This window comes from Lutjanus erythropterus, chromosome 6 (genome assembly GCF_056507025.1).
Source record: "Lutjanus erythropterus isolate fLutEry1 chromosome 6, fLutEry1.hap2, whole genome shotgun sequence".
NCBI classification, from domain to species: domain Eukaryota; kingdom Metazoa; phylum Chordata; class Actinopteri; order Lutjaniformes; family Lutjanidae; genus Lutjanus; species Lutjanus erythropterus.
Window position 1 is genome coordinate 23,550,881 of NC_139322.1, and position 18,501 is coordinate 23,569,381.

The 18,501-nt window shown below is 39.8% G+C and overlaps 1 protein-coding gene across 1 annotated transcript; it reads right to left on the bottom strand.

Annotated features, from left to right (window-relative positions):
- Window positions 1–646: 646 nt before the first annotated feature.
- On the bottom strand, window positions 647–16,597 carry rnd1b (Rho family GTPase 1b). The gene is made up of 5 exons (XM_084721260.1): window positions 16,342–16,597; window positions 15,730–15,817; window positions 5,048–5,157; window positions 4,739–4,873; window positions 647–3,691 (listed from the first exon to the last, which is right to left on the bottom strand). The coding sequence occupies exons 1-5, from the start codon at window positions 16,459–16,461 to the stop codon at window positions 3,446–3,448; spliced, it is 699 nt and encodes a 232-aa protein (XP_084577386.1). The 5' UTR covers window positions 16,462–16,597; the 3' UTR covers window positions 647–3,445.
- Between the last annotated feature and the right edge of the window lie 1,904 nt (window positions 16,598–18,501).

Sequence of the window (18,501 nt, forward strand, 5' to 3'; positions counted from 1 at the left end):
TCCCTGATCATCAGTGTCTATGATCTTCGGTTCAGGGTTGAAGTAATGGAAAATGACAGTAATCCCCCATCCGTCGTGATTTAAATTAGTTCTTTCCTTAATGAGACATGCTCTGCATGCATGCAGTGACACGGAGCCTGTTAAAGGAATTATTAGCACTGATAGAGTGGAACAGATAAGCACCTCACTTCCTACGGAGATGATTGAAGTGATACACTACAGGAGACATCTGTTCACTTTCATTATTACACTTTCAGAAGTATGTGATCAGAAAAATGACAGGAGGGTTTAAACAAGATTGGCCTCATTTTCACAATTTTACTGTTTTTTATGTGTAAAACTTTCTGATCAAGACCTTTGACTGTGTGATGAAAGTACTTAATCAAAATCAGTGTATTGTAATGATGTGTGGGGATTTATTGGCAGAATATAGCAGAAATGGAATATAATATTTAAAAGTATGTTTTTATTAGCGTATTATCACCTGATAAATAAGAAAATTTTCCCTCTTTCTATAGCAACATTTTGCATGACTTTCACAGCCACCATAGATTCTGTTACATGCTGGCAAGGGGAGGGCGAGATTTGAGATTTTTCAGTAAAGCATTGTTAATAATTTATGTTATAAATGACAGAAGAACAACAGTTCAAGGGTGCCAGACAGGGCAAGCTTTATTTAACACAGCAAAAAACAAAAAACAACCCCCAAAAAATGAAATAAAGTTCCATTTCCAAAATAGATTTTAAACAAATGTACATGTCAATCAAAAAAAGGCAAAAAAAAAAAAAAAAAATAGCTACCAAATAAATAGTCACATCAACAACAATATTTCCATGTGACATCCTGGAAGATGTCTTACGATGATTATAAAACAAGAGACGGTATGTACAATCATACAACTTCAATAGGACATGCTTAGGAGTTTGACTGCACCATTGCACCACACACTGACTACAACACAAAGGCTGCATATTAACTGACATGGTCCACGAGCCGCCCGTCTAACCCGTCTGCAGAAGGCCTGGCATCAGCTCCCTAACCCAAAGAAAAATATCAAGAAATGTGTCTTTTTTTTTTTTTGGAACAAGCCTGGATAAATGCATAACTGACGCTGTAATAATGGATGAGGGGATGTCTGCTCGTGAGCCAACCCTCTCTGTCCACACAACCAACCCAAGAGCCAGTCTCTGTTTCCTACGCTCAACTGTTGCTAGGCAATGCTGAGGAATTTGGTGTGTGACCATGAACTGGAAGCCTTTGTGCAAATCACCACTTTAAGTTCCTCTGACTATCAGGGGGGTGAGGGGGGGGTCGGGGGGGGGGGGGGGCAGTCCACAGCTCCATAAAGACGCTACAACCATCTCAGAGAGATATTTCCCAAACAACACTGGGACTCACATCATCATGCTTTTAAATACCAAAAAAGAAAAAACAAAAAAAAAAAACAAAATACACATTAACCATAAAAACAAATAATGGAAAAATAGCTTTCTTTGGACAGGGCCAGCCTGTGCATTTTGATTACTTGTCTCCTTAGTCTCACATTATTTCCTTTTTTTTTTCCCCACACACTAGCCCTTTTTACAAGATGATTGTTAGACTTTTGAAGCAGATTTCTAATTTTACAAGCATGTGCTGCACTGTCAACTCACTCAAGCAGCTTATTTAGATCAAACCACCTCATTATTTTTATTATGATTACGTAAAATTGACAGCAAAGTCTAGCATCTCCAACTCAAAGAGCGTTGATCCCATTTATTCACATACTCTGATCAATTTCATTGGTTGTTTTAGATTCCAGTAGCTACTTACACGGAGGAGGAGGGGCAAACACAGATCAGCAGCCTCTTTGTACAGCAGAGATGGTTTCAGTCCATAACATGGATGTCCATGGAGCACTATAGCATGACAATTAATCACAAAGCTGCATCTTTATTGCCACACAGGTTACCTTGCATCACAAGCACTTAAATCATTATTGCTTTATGGTTAGAAGCACAGAGATCAATGCTGCACACACACATAACCATGAAGCCAAAGATTTAAGCTCAGGAAAAGGGTCCGTAGTCATTGTAACCTTCAGTAAGTGCTGCTTATTGGAGGTCGATAGATTAACAAAGACTTGAGTCATCTTGGAAGATTGGGAGTGCTACATTGATGAGAGAAATCCACAGGCATGTTACAGTAGTCAAAAACTCTCAATGACCTCTGGGAACATGATATGAAAGGCATTTTTCAAAACTGCATACCATTTGAGAATTAAAAACCCTCAACAATAGAATGCTACAAATCTTTTCTGAAGAATATTTGAAAACTACAAACCAGATTCTCCCATTAGCAGGCAGCCTGACTCAGGTAGGCGTTATCCGACACTTTTAGATATGCCTCGCAACAACACCTTGACTGGCATCAATAATCAGCCGCGGCTTCATAAATAACAGCTCGACAGCTCAGCATTGAACTGTTTGTGTTTTTGCTCCTGGTCACAACAAAAGCATCTGCTCTCATCTATTAAAAGGTGTCTGTCGCATCACCAAAATAGTATTTTAAAATAGACTGTGACCGCAGAGACACCGGAAGCCCGTCTAAACTTCCCTTTATTTTGTGTTCGTTTTGTCCACACAGAGCCTCTTCAGCCTCCTCCACTCAGTCCACTGAAAGCTGGTGGAGCAGTGCCGTCCAGAGCTACACAACCATGCATCAACAATCCATGCAGGTCGAGATAGTCTAGACCGCCGTCTGCACACAGCAGCGTGCACTCACAGCTCTCATCCCTGCTCTCATCACCACTGAGACGACGAGAAACAGCTCTCTATATGTAATAGCTCTCACTGCGGTCTGTCCCACTACACTCCCTCTACGTCTCTGTGCTTCCACAGGCCTAAATGGGAACATCAGCGACAAGCTATTTCACACCTCAGACACCTTACTATGTAAGAGGGATGTACAGGATTCAGCTAATTCCTGACAGTTTCATGCTAGATATATTTTTGTACTTAGAAAAATATCCATTGAATCGTCTGAGAGGCATTTACATCACAAGATTAAACGTCACACGTTGCACATTTCCAATTTGGACAAAATCAACATGTGCCTAGAGATAGTAAAATCAGACAGATGTAATAACACCGTTGTAGTTGCATACTGTTTACAGGTGAAAAAAAATGAGAGCTGGATGATCAGACCTTGACTGATATTGTTTGTTTGAAGAAAGCAAGATAAACAGTAGTGGAGAAAAGATGGATGTGCGCTAAAAGGTTCAGGAGCAAGTGGACAGCGAGGTGTCCACCTCTTCTGAGGGGTGTTTTGGTTTCCGGGGGGGTGAGGGAAGGATTCAGCAGGAAGCCCCCTGATAAAACCATCGTGCCCACCCCCCCTTCCCCGAGACCAAAGAGGCAGGGGCTTGGGGTCGCATGTGATGACTGTAACCCAAGAGGTCTCCACTCACATGACCGAGCAGCTCTTGGCCTTCTCCTTCTTGAAGGTGGAGGAGAGCAAATCCGACTTGCTGGGCAGGTGGAGAAGTCTTTTGGAGAGGCGGCGGGTGGGGCTGGTCTTGGGGAGAGGCTGCAGCTTGTTGATGCACGCCATTGCGGCGGTGCGGAACACACTGTGGATGCTTTTCTCCGAGGTGAATGCTGAGCACTCCAGGTAAGCCTCTGCACCCAGCTGTTTGGCCATAGCAGAACCCTGCAATGAATGGAGAGTTGGAGTGATGAAGAGTGGTGTTCACAACGTCCTTTAATAAATTTTTATTGTTTTCTGTTTGCACCAGGGTCACTGTGTTGTGAGGAGTTCAGGAGGAGATGCTCCTGCAAGCTCATAAATTGACTCTGAAAATAAATGAGGGAGCGTGGCATCACTGACTGTGACAATAGGTGGCTCATTTTATTCTCCACTATTTTGTTATCGTAAAAAAGATATTTATAGATTATCAACTGCCATTGTAATCATAATGCAAACTCATTATCAACATTTTTTTCAAGCAACTAATGAGTCAGATTTCCAGAATAATTATAAATAATATAAATAATAAGTGGAAGTTTACTGATATGCTAACTGTAATGTTCAAAACCTAAAGAAATATTAAGTGATATATCAAAAGAAGGTCTGCTTAATCAGCATTTATTTTCTCTATAGTGTGCAGCCCTAACATAAAGTAATTTCCATGTGTTTCTTAAGGTCTTGGTGTTTGAATGTAATAATTTGGAGGGATTGTTAACCATTTTTTTCAATAATTGACTGGTCAAAACTGGTTAAATTGTGCAGCAAATCTGTGTAATAAACGGTTATCAACCCCAGTATTGCTGCAACAACTTATGATAATTGATAGTACATGGGGATGTACTAATATATACTAATGAGCTCAGCTGCTTCTTAAATTAATCTTTAGGTTCTCAGCTTTCACATGATGTATACCAGATGTATACCATCTGTATAAAACAAATACGGGGTACTGATGTTCCACCTTTCAGCTGGCAGGGGACGTAGTAATAGAGCTAAATCTACATCTGTGTAAAAAGGGTGAGCCAGCAGGATGAGACGTTGTCACACAGGATGTCAACGCTGTTGTTTAACACACATCATACCTCTTTTGCTTAATCCTGACATGCTATCTAAAATCACTCAGTCAGGTATTGTTTGGTTCTGTGTAAAAAAGCAAATCCTGTGTAATGACGGCAGTATTAAATGGTTTAAAAATGACTTATACTGTATGTCTTACTTCTCTTGTCTCACCTGCTCATAAGTAATGGGGGTCTGTTTCTGATTGGACAGCTCCATCAGTGTGCAGACATCTGTGCGCAGGTCAGTCTTACAGCCAATGAGCAGGATACGTGTGCTCGGACAGAAGTCCAGGATCTCAGTTTTCCACTGTGGATACGAAAGTATGATCAGTACAGTTAAAAAACCTGTAAGTATGAGTAGACTGCACAGTGCTACAGAACACTTTCATAGCTATATTTGAGAGAATTATTGATATTAAATGTGTGACACTGGTGTACAAAAGATACTTATGGCTGTAAAGTGAAACAGTGGAGCAGTTACCTTCTTCAGACTGCTGTCCACAGTGTCCGGGCGGCTGATATCAAAACACAGCAAAACTGCATCTGAGTCGCTGTAGCAGAGAGGCCTCACATTATCGTAGTATGGAGAACCTAAGAGGGCAGAAAAAAGAGACTTATTAATGTGAATAAAAGACAAGACAAACTTTGAGGCATCTCTGATTTCAAGTAGTTCCATGTGCCATCAATGACTTCAGACCACAGGAACGCCGAGCAGAGCGAGTGCAGAGCTGGATATTGCTGATTTGAGAAACAAAAGTTTCAAAGAAATCTTTCACAGCCACCATTTTGAAATATTGATAAAAGGGCTCAAAGTTTTCCACATCTTTATGGTGACATGGTAACACACTTTGAACCCCTTTCACACAAGCAGTCTATCCCTCAAATGTTCAATGAACATTTCCCTGCAAGGGTTGTGTGTGAATGGGAGCAGGGATCAATATTCAGGAAAATGTGTTCCTCCAATTTCTCACCTAAGGACCTGGTAACATTTCAGAGGAAATGCCTGTGTGGCTGTGTTGTAAATGAAAGCAGGGACAAGCATATGAAGGGCTGCATTCATCTGACAGTGCAGACTCAGGGAGGACAGAAAGAGACCAATACATTATGGACACACTAAGACAACATGTTATCTGTCACTCACTGCTGAGAGTACAGAACACAATTATATATTTTCATATACAAGAGTGTAATATTAACTAAGCTTCATTGCAGCGTTCATGATTGAAGGGTCTATAATGGCACTTTCAGATGTTGACAAAATTAAATGTTCCCTGCCATACCTAAAAATATACGCACCTATTTTGATGTAAAAACAGCATATGTGTGAAAAAGACTTTGTACTTTCCATTCTTTGTAGCTCCCAAAATTCCTGCGTGAGTTTTTTCTTTTTTATTTATCAAAGGGGCTTTTGATATGTTTAGGACTGCACATACCTTTCAGCTACATAACAACCCACATTTTTTCGTTTTCATTTTAATATTGAACAGGGATCTTGGCTAAATTTAGTTTATAAAATGTGTTCATGAGTTTGGCCAATGATAAATTCATTTTAAGTGGAGACTGACAACAGGCAGCTGTTAAGAAGAAAAAGTGCGATGGAGCAGCAGAGTGGCAGCAGAGGCAGAGCCGGGGCATATAGCTGTGGGGATTAGGTGCAATCAGCATCACTTCTCCTGGTGAGCCTCACTTTGCTGTCCCTGAAACTGCTCTTTTCCCTGCTGCTATATCCTCCGCTGCCATTTCAGAGGGAGAGAAGATGACAATCGAGCACCGAATCCTCATTGATCTTCTCTTGCAGTAGATTACGCAAGTGGAACGGTGGGGCTCGGGGCAGGCAGACGCTCCCACTCATGCTCAGAATCCTTAAGTAAACCACCCACCCCCCCAAAAATCCTCTGCTCGGCGCGCAATACCTCCAGTCCCTCTGTTACCACAGCAACAGCCTTGGAATCCACCATCTACATCAGGCATTCCTCCCACCTCTCCATAAAGGCTCGCCTTAACTGCCAATCAATCATTTTACACCGCAAACTGCCCACCCACCCACTGTTGGGGACATTCCTCTGCTTTGCAACAGAGACACACACCCATGATTACACAAAAACACTCACACACATTCACGCCACACCTAATGACACATATTTAAATTTGGCAGCAGCCAGAGGTGAACCTAAATCTGAAATCAGATGAAACAGAAGAGGAGCAGCTCAATGGGATTAACATGTTTACTTTAGGCTCTGTGAGAATCCCAAAAGGGATTCAGTGCTCCTCTTATAGCTACAGATAACAAAAGCAGCCTGTGTAATCACTCATTTAGATATTACACAACCGTCCTAATTGATTTACGGCATAGAAAACAATGCATCAGAAGGAAACATATGAAAAAGCACACACTGAACATGGGTGTGTGCATATAGATCAGTTTCATGAATACTTAATGATTTTCCACATTATCAAAGGGTAAAACTGAATTTGCCAGCTGCTGGGCTGCTGTGAGTGGAATAATGACAAGCTGCAATGAAATTCCTCAGGGCTACATGTCCTGAGGAAAGCAAACATCTCTGCAAAGGAACAAAGGGACACGCTTGTTGAATTACAACTCTGTTTCTCTGCCTTTGGATAGAAAAATGACTTTGTTCCACTGTTAAAAGGCGAATTAACTGAAACATCCTGATTAAAGTAAATGATTCACTATGGCTGTGTTTTTACAAAGAGGACAGATGCTGCCACCTAAAGAATGCAAATTACATTAATGCTCTGACACAGTTTACACCTAGAGGCTGGAGCAGCAGAGCCACGCTCATCTGTGAGACAAGTTTGAGTTTGCTGACTGTGAAAATTGACACATTAAGATCAAAACAATTAGCACCATTGGGATGATGAGTCTGTGAATGTGTGTATGTGTGTGTGTGTGTGTGTGTGTGTATGTGTGTGTGTGTGTGTGTGTGTGTGTGTGTGTGTGTGTGTGTGACTCTAAGGTATCCAGGTTTGGGGAGTAATAGATTACATTTAATGGGATTACGTGATTTGATACAAAAATGTTAACTGTATTCTATTACAGATAATAAAAAAAAGACAGATTACAGATAAATTTAGTAAAAATTGAGATTATTAGCAGGTAGACCTGCAGCAACTAATTGATTATAAAACAATTATTATATTACTAACTATTTTGACTATCAAGTTTTAGTATTTTCTCCATTCCAAGTTCATAAATGTTAATATTTTCTGGTTCCTTTAGACAGTAAACTGATTATTTTCAGAAACAAGACATCTGAGGACATCACTTTGAGTTTTTTGTGATTTTTTTCTGATCAATATTTTTCACAATTTTCTGACATTTTAAGGACCAAACAACTAATGAATAGAGAAAATAACCAATAAATGAATCAAAAATGAAAATAATTGTTAGTTGCAGCCCTATTAGCAGGCTTACAACTTTAAAATATATTTCAAAAAAAGAACAATATACTGTTTGCAGTGTGCACACAGTACAACACTTGAGGAAATTTCACCATTATTTTGTCTTTAAGTCAGAAAAGGGTGAGAACATCACAAAATAACGTTGTCATCCCAACTCGTCACATACTGGCGATTTTTCACTGCCCCTCAGTTCTTGATACTGAAGCAGAAGGAACCCTTCAGCGGCTGTATATGAGGTGAAACAGTGATGTTTGTTTAGGTTTAGGATATAACCATGTTTGCGGTTACTGTAAGTGACTCACAACAAGTCACATGACAAAAGTCACACAATAGTCCTGTGTTTGTTTGAACCATCCATCCACCTCACCGCTTCCATGTGCAGACATCCTACCAAGCATTTCAATTCCTGACAGTTTGAGAGGATGGTGTAGATGTATGTACATGTTCAGGAGAAGGGATGCGTTAATGGAATGAGGAATCGTTTCTGTCAATGAAGAAATGAAATCATTACCAAACAATATTGTGGTGCTTGGATTAGGTTAATAACTGCATGTTTAAACAGGTAATTAGTAACTGTATGGAGAAGTAACCCTGGAGGTGCCTCACAGGAGGGTCAGAGGCAGGCCGCTCTATAAATCTTCTAAATCTCCCACGAGGGGTTATCACATAGCCGGGAAACTGGGTGTGATTCTGCATTAAATGGCCACTGATCGAGATGCACCAATCAATGGAAAGCTGCACAGGGGGTCTGAGAGTCTTTGCAATTAAAGCTGACAAATTAGTTACCCTGCCAAGGGGGAAAGAAGATGGAGGGGACATCTAGGATGTTTTTTTTTCCTCCACAGAAATCGATTTTATCTTTGGACAAACGGTGCTCAATTCAGTAGGCGTATTTATCCTATCTATCTTCAAAGGGAATAAATAAAAAATGACGATGATGAATGTGTAAATATTAGTATTTGAAGCTCTGCAGCATGCTGTTTGGATACAGGAGCAGCCTTGGCAGCACTCTCCTGACACTCCAGGACCCAGTTTCTAATCCTGGAAGAAAATAGCTTCTTCTATTGTGGCAAGAAAAAGCCAGGAGGAAGAGAGGAGGGAAAGCAGGAGTGTCGCCTACTGAGGCAGATCACAAAGAGCCCTCCTATGCCATTAATCCTTCACACCCTGCAGTCTGATATCACAGAGTACCAGTCTCTGTCTCTTCCCTCCTTCTCTCCACTGCAACAACCCGGAGAATGGCTCGGAGAGACGGATCAATACGCATGCAGCGCCTAAGCATGCTCCAAATGTTCCTTTTCTTCCTTTTTCTCAACGGCGTGCCTCTACGACAGATGGAGAGTTTCTGAGGCATGAAACACGGCTAACTGGGGAATGGAAGGAAAAGAAAAGAGCATAACCAAATTCCTGCGGCTGAGCTCAACTCCATCCGTCTTGATGGTGCGGTGCCCAGAGCTAAAGTGTCGAGGTGGAAATTGGGCCAGAGCAAAAGTAGGCTTCGCGGGCCGAGACGACGACGGGCCTTGTGTTGGAGCGAGTGTACAGGTGGGGGAGGGGAGGGTTTCTGTGAGCGTATTTTTGTGCATGTGTGCTAAATCAACTGTGCGACAGAGCCCGTCTTCATCATTAGCACACTCTCTCCTACAGTGAGAATGCAGGGGTCAGACAGATTAATGATCCAGTGATGGGATGACTCACAGATTTGGGGATGAGAGCAGCTCTGCCCCTCCACCTACACTCAGCCGGCTGGGAGGTGCTGCTGCTGCAGCTGCAGCTGATAACTACGGACTTCACAGCCAGCCAGGCCAAAAAACACACTACATTGCGTCAGACAGTTGTTCCCTGGGTTCACATGCCAGAGCCAGTCAGAATCAGCACTGAAGCCCCCCTGCAGGGAGACAGAGCGATGGGTCTTTGTTCCTGAGCATCACCACGTCTGAGCTGTTAACAAGCTTTACTTTGTAACTTGACACCGTCAGAGCTGATTACTCTCACGCATTCTGAAGTTGAGTCAAACAACAGATTGTTTAAAAAATTTAAACCAAAGCCTTGATGTGCACTGAATTTAAGTGCATTCTGCTTTCACAAAGTTAAAGTCAGAGCGTCAGAGGTAAAAATATACAATAGTTAGAACAGTTAAAAGATTAATACCAAATTAGTTTGCCGAGCACGTTGGATGAAATTCATCTGCCTAGACTAGTACTTTGAGATGAAACAGCATTTCAAGAGCATCTAGCTTCCATATTCTTACATATTTTCAAGTGATGATAATGTCAGGAGGGACTTGATTTGAACTTTGAAAAGTTTACATGTCTTAAACATGGACAACATACCAAACTGATGGATCTTATCTCTGTGTCGCTTTTTTAATTAATGGGTTGTTGTCTTAATATAATATTAATATAATATTGTCTGGTTCAAGTCTACTCAAGAACATTTTTTTACATGAGGAAAACATTTTTTGATGAAGAATAAAAAAGAAATGGACTTTTTATATTTTAATATGGCATATTATTATATTATTTGGCATATATTATTAATAGGTGCACAACAGGACTGGGGATGTGATCTCAGAGGGTTACAAAGTCATTCATCTCAACTTTAAAATAATTTTACAGTGACAGCCTTCTCCTTTATTTTGATTAAATCTGGTCAAAATCAACAGGAAATTAATCGACCACCACCTTAGCGATCAGTTAAGTAATTTATAATGGAAAAATGCCAAACATTTGATGCTTCCAGCTTCCCAAACATGAGTATTTCCCTGCTTTTCTCTGTTTAATTTCATTGTAAATTGAATATAAAATATTGAATTCTGGACTTTTGGTTGGAAAAAATAATGAAATTGAAAAAACTTTCCCCTATTTTATGTTTTATAGATCAAACAATTAATCAATTAATCATAAAATAATGGATTCATCAATCAGTTTTCAAAATGATCATTATTTGCAGCCTAAAGAGCCACTGTGTAAAGTTTCATGGTGAGTCTACAGATTGCAAACACCTCATCACACCCTCCCGTTTCAAGCGTGTAGGAGAACCTACAGTGGCCACAGAGCTCGTGAAAAACACTGAAAGCCATATCAAGAGCCTGTGTCGGGTTTGTTCTGGATGGTTCTGGGCTACTGCAAAAACATGAGGTGAAACGTGGTGGCCTCCATAGAAGAGGACTCGCGCCTCCTGTAGATACTAACATCTCATTCTAAGGTAACAAAAGCACACAATTCTTATTTTCAGGTGATTATACACTAATGAAAACATACCTATGAATATTATATTCCAATTCTGCCTTATTGTGCCAATAGATCACTGTAATTCTTACACACTGGACCTTTAAAGCGGACTGAGCCCGATGACTAATAGCTGAGTGCCCATTTGAAATGGATGAAAATGATTATTGTCTATTAACAATGCCTCCCTTTTACAATTATACAGATTGTTTCATCAGCTTAAATGGATATTGGGTTCATTACAAATCAATCTCATTCATTAATCATACAAGAAATGATGATATATACAGTATAGTCTAAAACTCAAAGGCTTTATCAGCAGGACCATTCAACCTGAAATAAATTACTGACTAACACCATAACGAGATTCATTATTCTCTATACACGAGTTACAGCTACTGGACGGTGTTCGCCTTCCCTTCTTTGTTTCCACTCTGCCCCCCTGCATGTCCGATCGGACCAGGCTGATTAAAACCGGTGGATTGATTTTGGTGTGTAAATCCATGGCGGGTCCGGGAGAAGGAGCTGCCTGCCATGTGGAGCCAGTGATGAGGTCAGTTCAATCAATGAAGGGGAGTCGGGATAATGAGGAGACCCTCTCAGTATGGTGGGGCTGCAGCGGCACAACTCCACGCAATTAGAGCAAATTACAGTAAGAAGGAGAAACTGTGCGGTGTGACCAACAAATAGTCCCTGTGGCTGTCATCCATCACCCAGAGCCTGACGTGAGATACATGAGAGTCATCTATAACACATGACAGAAAGGCGGGGGGGTGATGTAAGTCCTCCTCTCAGTGGAACAAAAGAGTTAAAATCCACTTAAAAGTACAATATAGCCCCTTTTACACTGAACAAAAACCCACTAACACCCATTAACATCTAGCTTTTGTCTTCAGGGGGAAAGGGTACAATCAACATTCACTCCCGGGTCAAATGACTCTGCAGTGAATAGTGCAGTGAAAAAATAAATAAATAAATAAATAAATAAATAAAGCAGATACCTGAAAGTACAACAGCCAGACAGAAGAGAAACTAAACTTCAAACCAGAGAGATTCAGTCAGAAGCTACAAAAGTTTTAAAAACTTCTTTCCCTCTGCTCTTTTGCACAGCTGTGAGCTGAGTCTCGGTTTTCCAGCTCAAATTAGAAAAAAAGGGCTACTGGCAAAGGGGAAAATGTTAATTGCCTATTTTAGCAGTTTAGCTGAGTTTAAACCACCTACATACACAAGCTAATTTTGGTGGAAAAACTGTATATATCTGTCATGACTCAGGCAGAAATAATGTTCACTGATCAGGTCATTTAGTCACATTCACAACTTCCTTCCTCACTTCTGACCTATCTGATGCATCCCATGTTTTCCTGGACGTTATTAGAGTTGTTAGAAACTCATAAGATTTCTCCAAGTTTTACCATTGTTGGAAACCTTTGGGATAATGTAAGTGACTCTGGAGAAACAGGGTTGACTGTTGCATCTCATTTTCGTGATAAGTAGAATAATTATTTTGTCTATGAAACGACAGACAAACAAACAAAAAAAGCCAAAAATGCTCATCACAATTTCCCAGCGCTCAAAGTGGCATCTTCTAATTTCTATTGTTGTCCTACTAACAGTCCAAAACTCAAAGACTTAAACAGTCCAGGACGTTACTATCATAACTGACAAAGAACACATCCTCACATTTTAGATGTTGTTTGAAAAATGACAGAAACAATTAATCTGTTTTCAAAACACTTGGTGACTTATTTTCTTTAGATCGACTAATCAATTAATGAACTTTTTGTTGCTGCTCTAAATAAACAACTCAACAAAATATATCTCTAGCAATCGATTTTTAGACATTTTAATGCAAAAATGTTACATATTATTGCTTGAGTCTCTAAATCAAACTTAAAGCCGGTCATAAAATAAAAATATTCACACAATCATCAATCTGTGAAGCCTTTTGTGGCCAATTTAATTTGTTTATCTACAAAGGCATATGTATTGTTTATTTTACACTGCACGTGGCGGGGAGCTTCATTGTTTCTTATCACGCAAATTAGCCAGAAAGTAATTGGTGAAATTTTGGATTGTGCAAGGATAAAGAAAGGGATCAACAGAGGGAAGAAAAGAGTTGAAACAATGAAAGATGGAAAGAGAGAAAGAAAGAAAGAGAGAAAGCATCTCAGACTCAGTGGGTCAGTCAGAAGACGGGGTGGCCCAGTGGTCCTATTCACAGTCTTAATCCCCTGCATCATGCTGCTGGAGTGGGTGACCCGGAGCAGCATATGGAGGCGAATGCAGGTCACCAGAGTTTCTGAGCTGCCTCCTGTCTGTCTGCTCCAGAAAGCTCAACAGGATGTCTCTCTGTGTGCCCGTCATCCCCCGGCACCAGGCCCACTCCTGCTGGCCAGACCAAAGGTCCACAGTCTGGGATTAAAAAGCAGGATTTGGTCTGGGGAGGGAATTACACTCACTTTTTTCCCCTGTTGCTGCTTTTGGATAATGGGAGGGGTTGTGGTGGAGGGGATGCGAGAATAGAGTAAATACCGCATCATCTCATACAAGTGGGTCTGTTACATAAAGGATTTGTTGTATGCAGACATGCATAAAACACACACGCGCCAACTTCAGCTCAGGCACGGTGACCTAGTGAGGATGCAGATACATCCAGCACGAGCGTGGATGATGCAGAGGACTGTGGGTTGGCGAGAGGGACCATTGTGCAGCGAGCATGAAGGGAATCAAACAGGTGCTGAAGCCCCGTGTGTTCACAGTATCCAGGTCAACACTCTAAACAGCAGATCCCCGCGGAGATCCGCTCTGACACATTGACCCTCTTTTTCACGCTTAGTGTAAATGAACATATGAGGCACAAAGTCAGCAGTGACAACAAGTGAAGCGGAATAATCACCGTCTCTCTGTTTCCAGAGAAACATGTTAGGCTTAGAAACCTACTTGTAGATCTGTCAGTCTTTTATGTAACCTCAAACACTGAACCAAGTTATTCAAACTTTAGAGCTGTCACATCTTGACAACTGTTCAGTCATTTGGTCATATGTATCTAAAAAAAACATGTAAAATTCAAAACAAAGCTGCCAGATTAGCTCGCCACAATTCAATGTTTTTCAAATGCACATATATCTCTCATGGCATATTGTAGACAACAGATTACAACCCAGGGTTCTGATCATATTTCTGATATTGAGCTATAAAAATAATAATTGATCAGGCTTGAGATTGACTGGATTTGATATTGACATATCAGCTAATATTCTTTATACTGAATATAATATGCAGGAGGGATCGAGAACTGTTACTAAACTGGTACTGTTTCATGACTGGTCAGTACCAAAATATTTCTGTTATCATTTAAGTAAGGTGGCATAAACATGTGACAGGGCAAAATGTTCAAATGTGTGAACTCACTTTATTAAATTTAATGAAAATGTAATAACTCAGGAAGCAATTTAACTTATTTATGCAAAAAAAGTAACAATAAAATTACTGTTGAATATTTTTACATCTTTTCATATCATGTCTTTAGCAGTATCAGTATAGTGATCTCAGTATCAGAAAAATCTTAACAATACCCATCGCAATAAAGAATATATATAATATATACATAAACACTTTTTTGCAATGATCCTCAACTGTGCTTATTGAATACTTGTTTTTTCTTTACAGTTTAACAATAAACTTAATTGTAAATTGTAAAATGCTGCCTATAAAGCTAAAAAAAAAAAAAGAGTAATCTGAATTATGTTGTGTCAAAAAGTTTTCACTGGACATTAAAGCTGCAACTATTTTGATCACTGATTAATCATTTTGAGTTATTTTTTAAGAAAGATGCCCAAATTCATGTATTGCAGCTTCTCAAATGTGAATATTCCCTGGTTTCTTCAGTCCTCTACAACAGTGAAGATCTTTGGGTTGTGGATAAAACAGCAGGCTTTAAGAAACACTGGTCGACTTGTTTCACAATTTTCTGACATTTTATGGAATAAACAACTAATCGATGAATCGAGAAAAGGATTGACAGATGAAATGATAATATAAATAAGTGCTGCAGCCACTATATCAGCCAGGGATCCTGCTAAACTGATAAAAACTGATTTGATCCCCCTACATGCAAAAGTGTGAAATAAGAGTAAATGTAATCAGCTTTAATTTGGAGATTTTAAAAGATGACTGAAACTGCAGATCAACAAGTGTACATTGTGTCCTTGCATCAACAAAACAAAGAGCATGAAGCCTGCCTGTAAGCCTTTAAGTAATTAAACACCACCTCCATGTTATCTCCTTTACTCCAACACGGACAGGGTCATGACAGTTCCTAAAAGATGAATATTTAAGGCGAAACTCAAAGGCTCGGTTCTGATTTGAGCTGAGACAGACGCTCATTACATTCACAGCGCGTTGCCTAATATCCCAGTCTCCTTCCCGTGCTGCAGGCACAATGGCAGGCCACGATACAGACCAGACAGACAGACAGACAGAGACAAGAGACGAGGTGCTGATCAGTTACCTGAAGTGTCCCACAGACTGAGCTCCACTCGCTGCTCCTCCAGCTCCAGACACGCTGTGTAGTTCTCAAACACCGTGGGCACGTAGGTCTGCATGGGGAGCAATTAGCAACACGGTGCCATTAGTGGGGAGGTGTCAGTCAGTCAGCTACAGGTAATGGAATTTATCCAGCTAATTAGTGACAACAGGAAAACACGCACTCAGGGGGGCCTCAGTCAAATAATAAGCCCAGTAAACAGAATCTGTCCTCGGTTTGAAGGAATTTCCTATCAATCAATCAATCAATCAATCACAATCACTGCAGCTGTGGGGAATATTACAGGCCAATAAAACATGAGGCGATCATGAATGTGTTGGTGATATATTCCTATTAATAATGTCATTCTAAAGCTAATGCATTTAAAAGTATTACGGTGAATGCGCACAAAATAAACCTAGAGGGTGAAATTTTATGAAAATGCGCATGAAAACTGTGACTACAACAGACGCACCGCATTTTTTTCTGCCTCGTTTTCTTTTTCACATTAAGAGAACTTAACGCTCTTATTTTTATCCCATGATATATTTATGTACATGCATTTGCAGTTAATTTTCCTCAGACATTTGAGCATACCTCTGGGTAACAATCCTTCGCCAGTACTTGCAACATCGCCGTTTTTCCGCATTGAACGTCTCCCACAAGAACCAGTTTACATCTCACCACCAGCGGCTGTGTGTTTCTCCTTTCCTTCATGGTGTTAACGATGGTCCGCTCTTTTCTCTTTTTATCTTATTATTTTCCGAAAAATGTCAGAAACAGGCAGCAGAGGAGCCCAGAAATCGTCCCCGTGTGATCCGGCGCGTCCCGATGTCTGTCTGGCTCTCGGAGGATGCTCGCAGTTGATCTGATTGAATTTGCCACTGCGGCTCTTTATACAGGCGAGCAGCAGCCAATAGGAGCTCGCCATTCCACAGGCTTTCTAACATCCCTCCACTGCACTCTGTAGTGATGTTCTCAGAGAGCAAAAACAAGTTATTTTGACAAGGATGAGAGAACAGCTGCGGTATAAGCAGGGATTTCTTTGGAGATTTTGTTCTCAATGCTGTGCAAGATGACATTGTTTACAGAGTTTCAGTTATATACTCATTTACACTGTTAAATAATCATACAGGAATTCAGTGCAGACAAATAATCTTTTCTCACAACCTTATGTAAACATTAGGGCTGCAAGCAAAGTTGATTTTCTTGTGGTCCATACAATGTCAGAAGATTGTGAAAAATGCTGATCACTGTTGGCCAAGATGACGTCCTCAAATGTCTAGTTTTGTCCACAACCCAAAGATATTCACTTTACTGTCATAGAAGAATAAAGAAGCCAGAAAATATTCACATTTGAAGTCATAAAAATTGGATCTTTCTTTGTTGAGAAAATGACTTAAAATGATAAATCAATTATCTAAATAATTGGGAATTAAATAAATAGTTGATTGATAGTCTTTTGACTTAAAATGATAACTTGAATTAATCTCAGGTTTGACAATACACGTTTATTTGTTTTGAATTATTACAAAACTCCTCAACTTATCATTCAAATTCAATCAACTTAAAATTTTAAGGTAGCACAGACACTATCCTTTTTAAGTTAAAACAAATAATTTATTCTTATTATGTTTCCCTGCAAACTAAACAAATCCATTATTATGAACAACTTGTTTCTGTTCTGTTTCGATGATTTAATATAAAACAGTTTTAACATGAGATATCAGGACTCATGACTGACTGACAGAATCAGACTGTGTGTTTTGTCACCTGTGGCTCCTGTCACTTGGCTTGCTGCAAATTGATTGATTAGATTGACTTGACTGGCTGGATAGATCAATAGCATTCCACTGGCTTAGGACAATGGGACTGTCAGACCCATCCACAGTGGACTAATTAGTTAACTTTTACTTTGCACTACAGAGTTAAGTCAATATCATCACAAGTCTGAACCTCACTGACTCACTCACAATGTGGAAATCTTATGATGCTTATTATTATTACATTTACCAACTAATCATTTCACTACTTACTGTTGGGTAATTTAATTTGTTGCAAGACATCATATTTTATTAGCTCTTTTTGTGCATAACTCATACTTTGTAAAGTAACAACCCAGGTAAAAAGACTTTAGTTTATTAGAAATATATTTACCATTACAAGAGTTCTTACAAGTATAGTTGTACCTATTCTTGCTTGACTTAAAGTGAAAAGAATAATTATTTTCAAGTCCTTTCTAATACACTATTAATATGCTTTATTAAAACATACATTATTTCACTTAATCACATTAAAGTATACTTAATACACTTAAAACTGTGCTTTAAAAAAACAGCAGACTTCAAGTTAACTAATCATTAACACACTCAAAGTATACTGATGATTAGTCTCACTGCAAAGACACTCATGCATGCTATAATTTAATGTACTTAAGTAAAGTAAGAAGTGCAGTATTTTCCTCTGAAGTAGAAACTGACATAAAAAGAAAATACTCAAGCAAAGTATCTTAAATTTGTACTTATGTGCAGTGCTTGGGAAAATGCACTTCAGTTATCTTACACCACTGGTTATAGGTATTTTTCTTCCAAAATCAAACATGTCACACTGGTTACAGCCTCCAGAAACAGACAGACAAGACATTTCAGTGGATGTTTGTTGAGTAAATCATCAGTCTGGCTCGTGTCAGTGTGGTGCTCAGTATAATACCACCATGTCGACATGCGGTGAGCTGCTGCGAGGCCCCCTGATAGGTGA

Coding starts and splice junctions, on each gene's coding strand:
- rnd1b (XM_084721260.1), bottom strand. CDS start 16,461: ATGAAGGAAAGGAGAAACACACAGCCGCTGGTGGTGAGATGTAAACTG. Junction 15,818..16,341: donor CGAAGGATTGTTACCCAGAG/GTATGCTCAAAT, acceptor CTCCCCATGCAG/ACCTACGTGCCCACGGTGTT. Junction 4,874..5,047: donor TGGACAGCAGTCTGAAGAAG/GTAACTGCTCCA, acceptor TCGTATCCACAG/TGGAAAACTGAGATCCTGGA.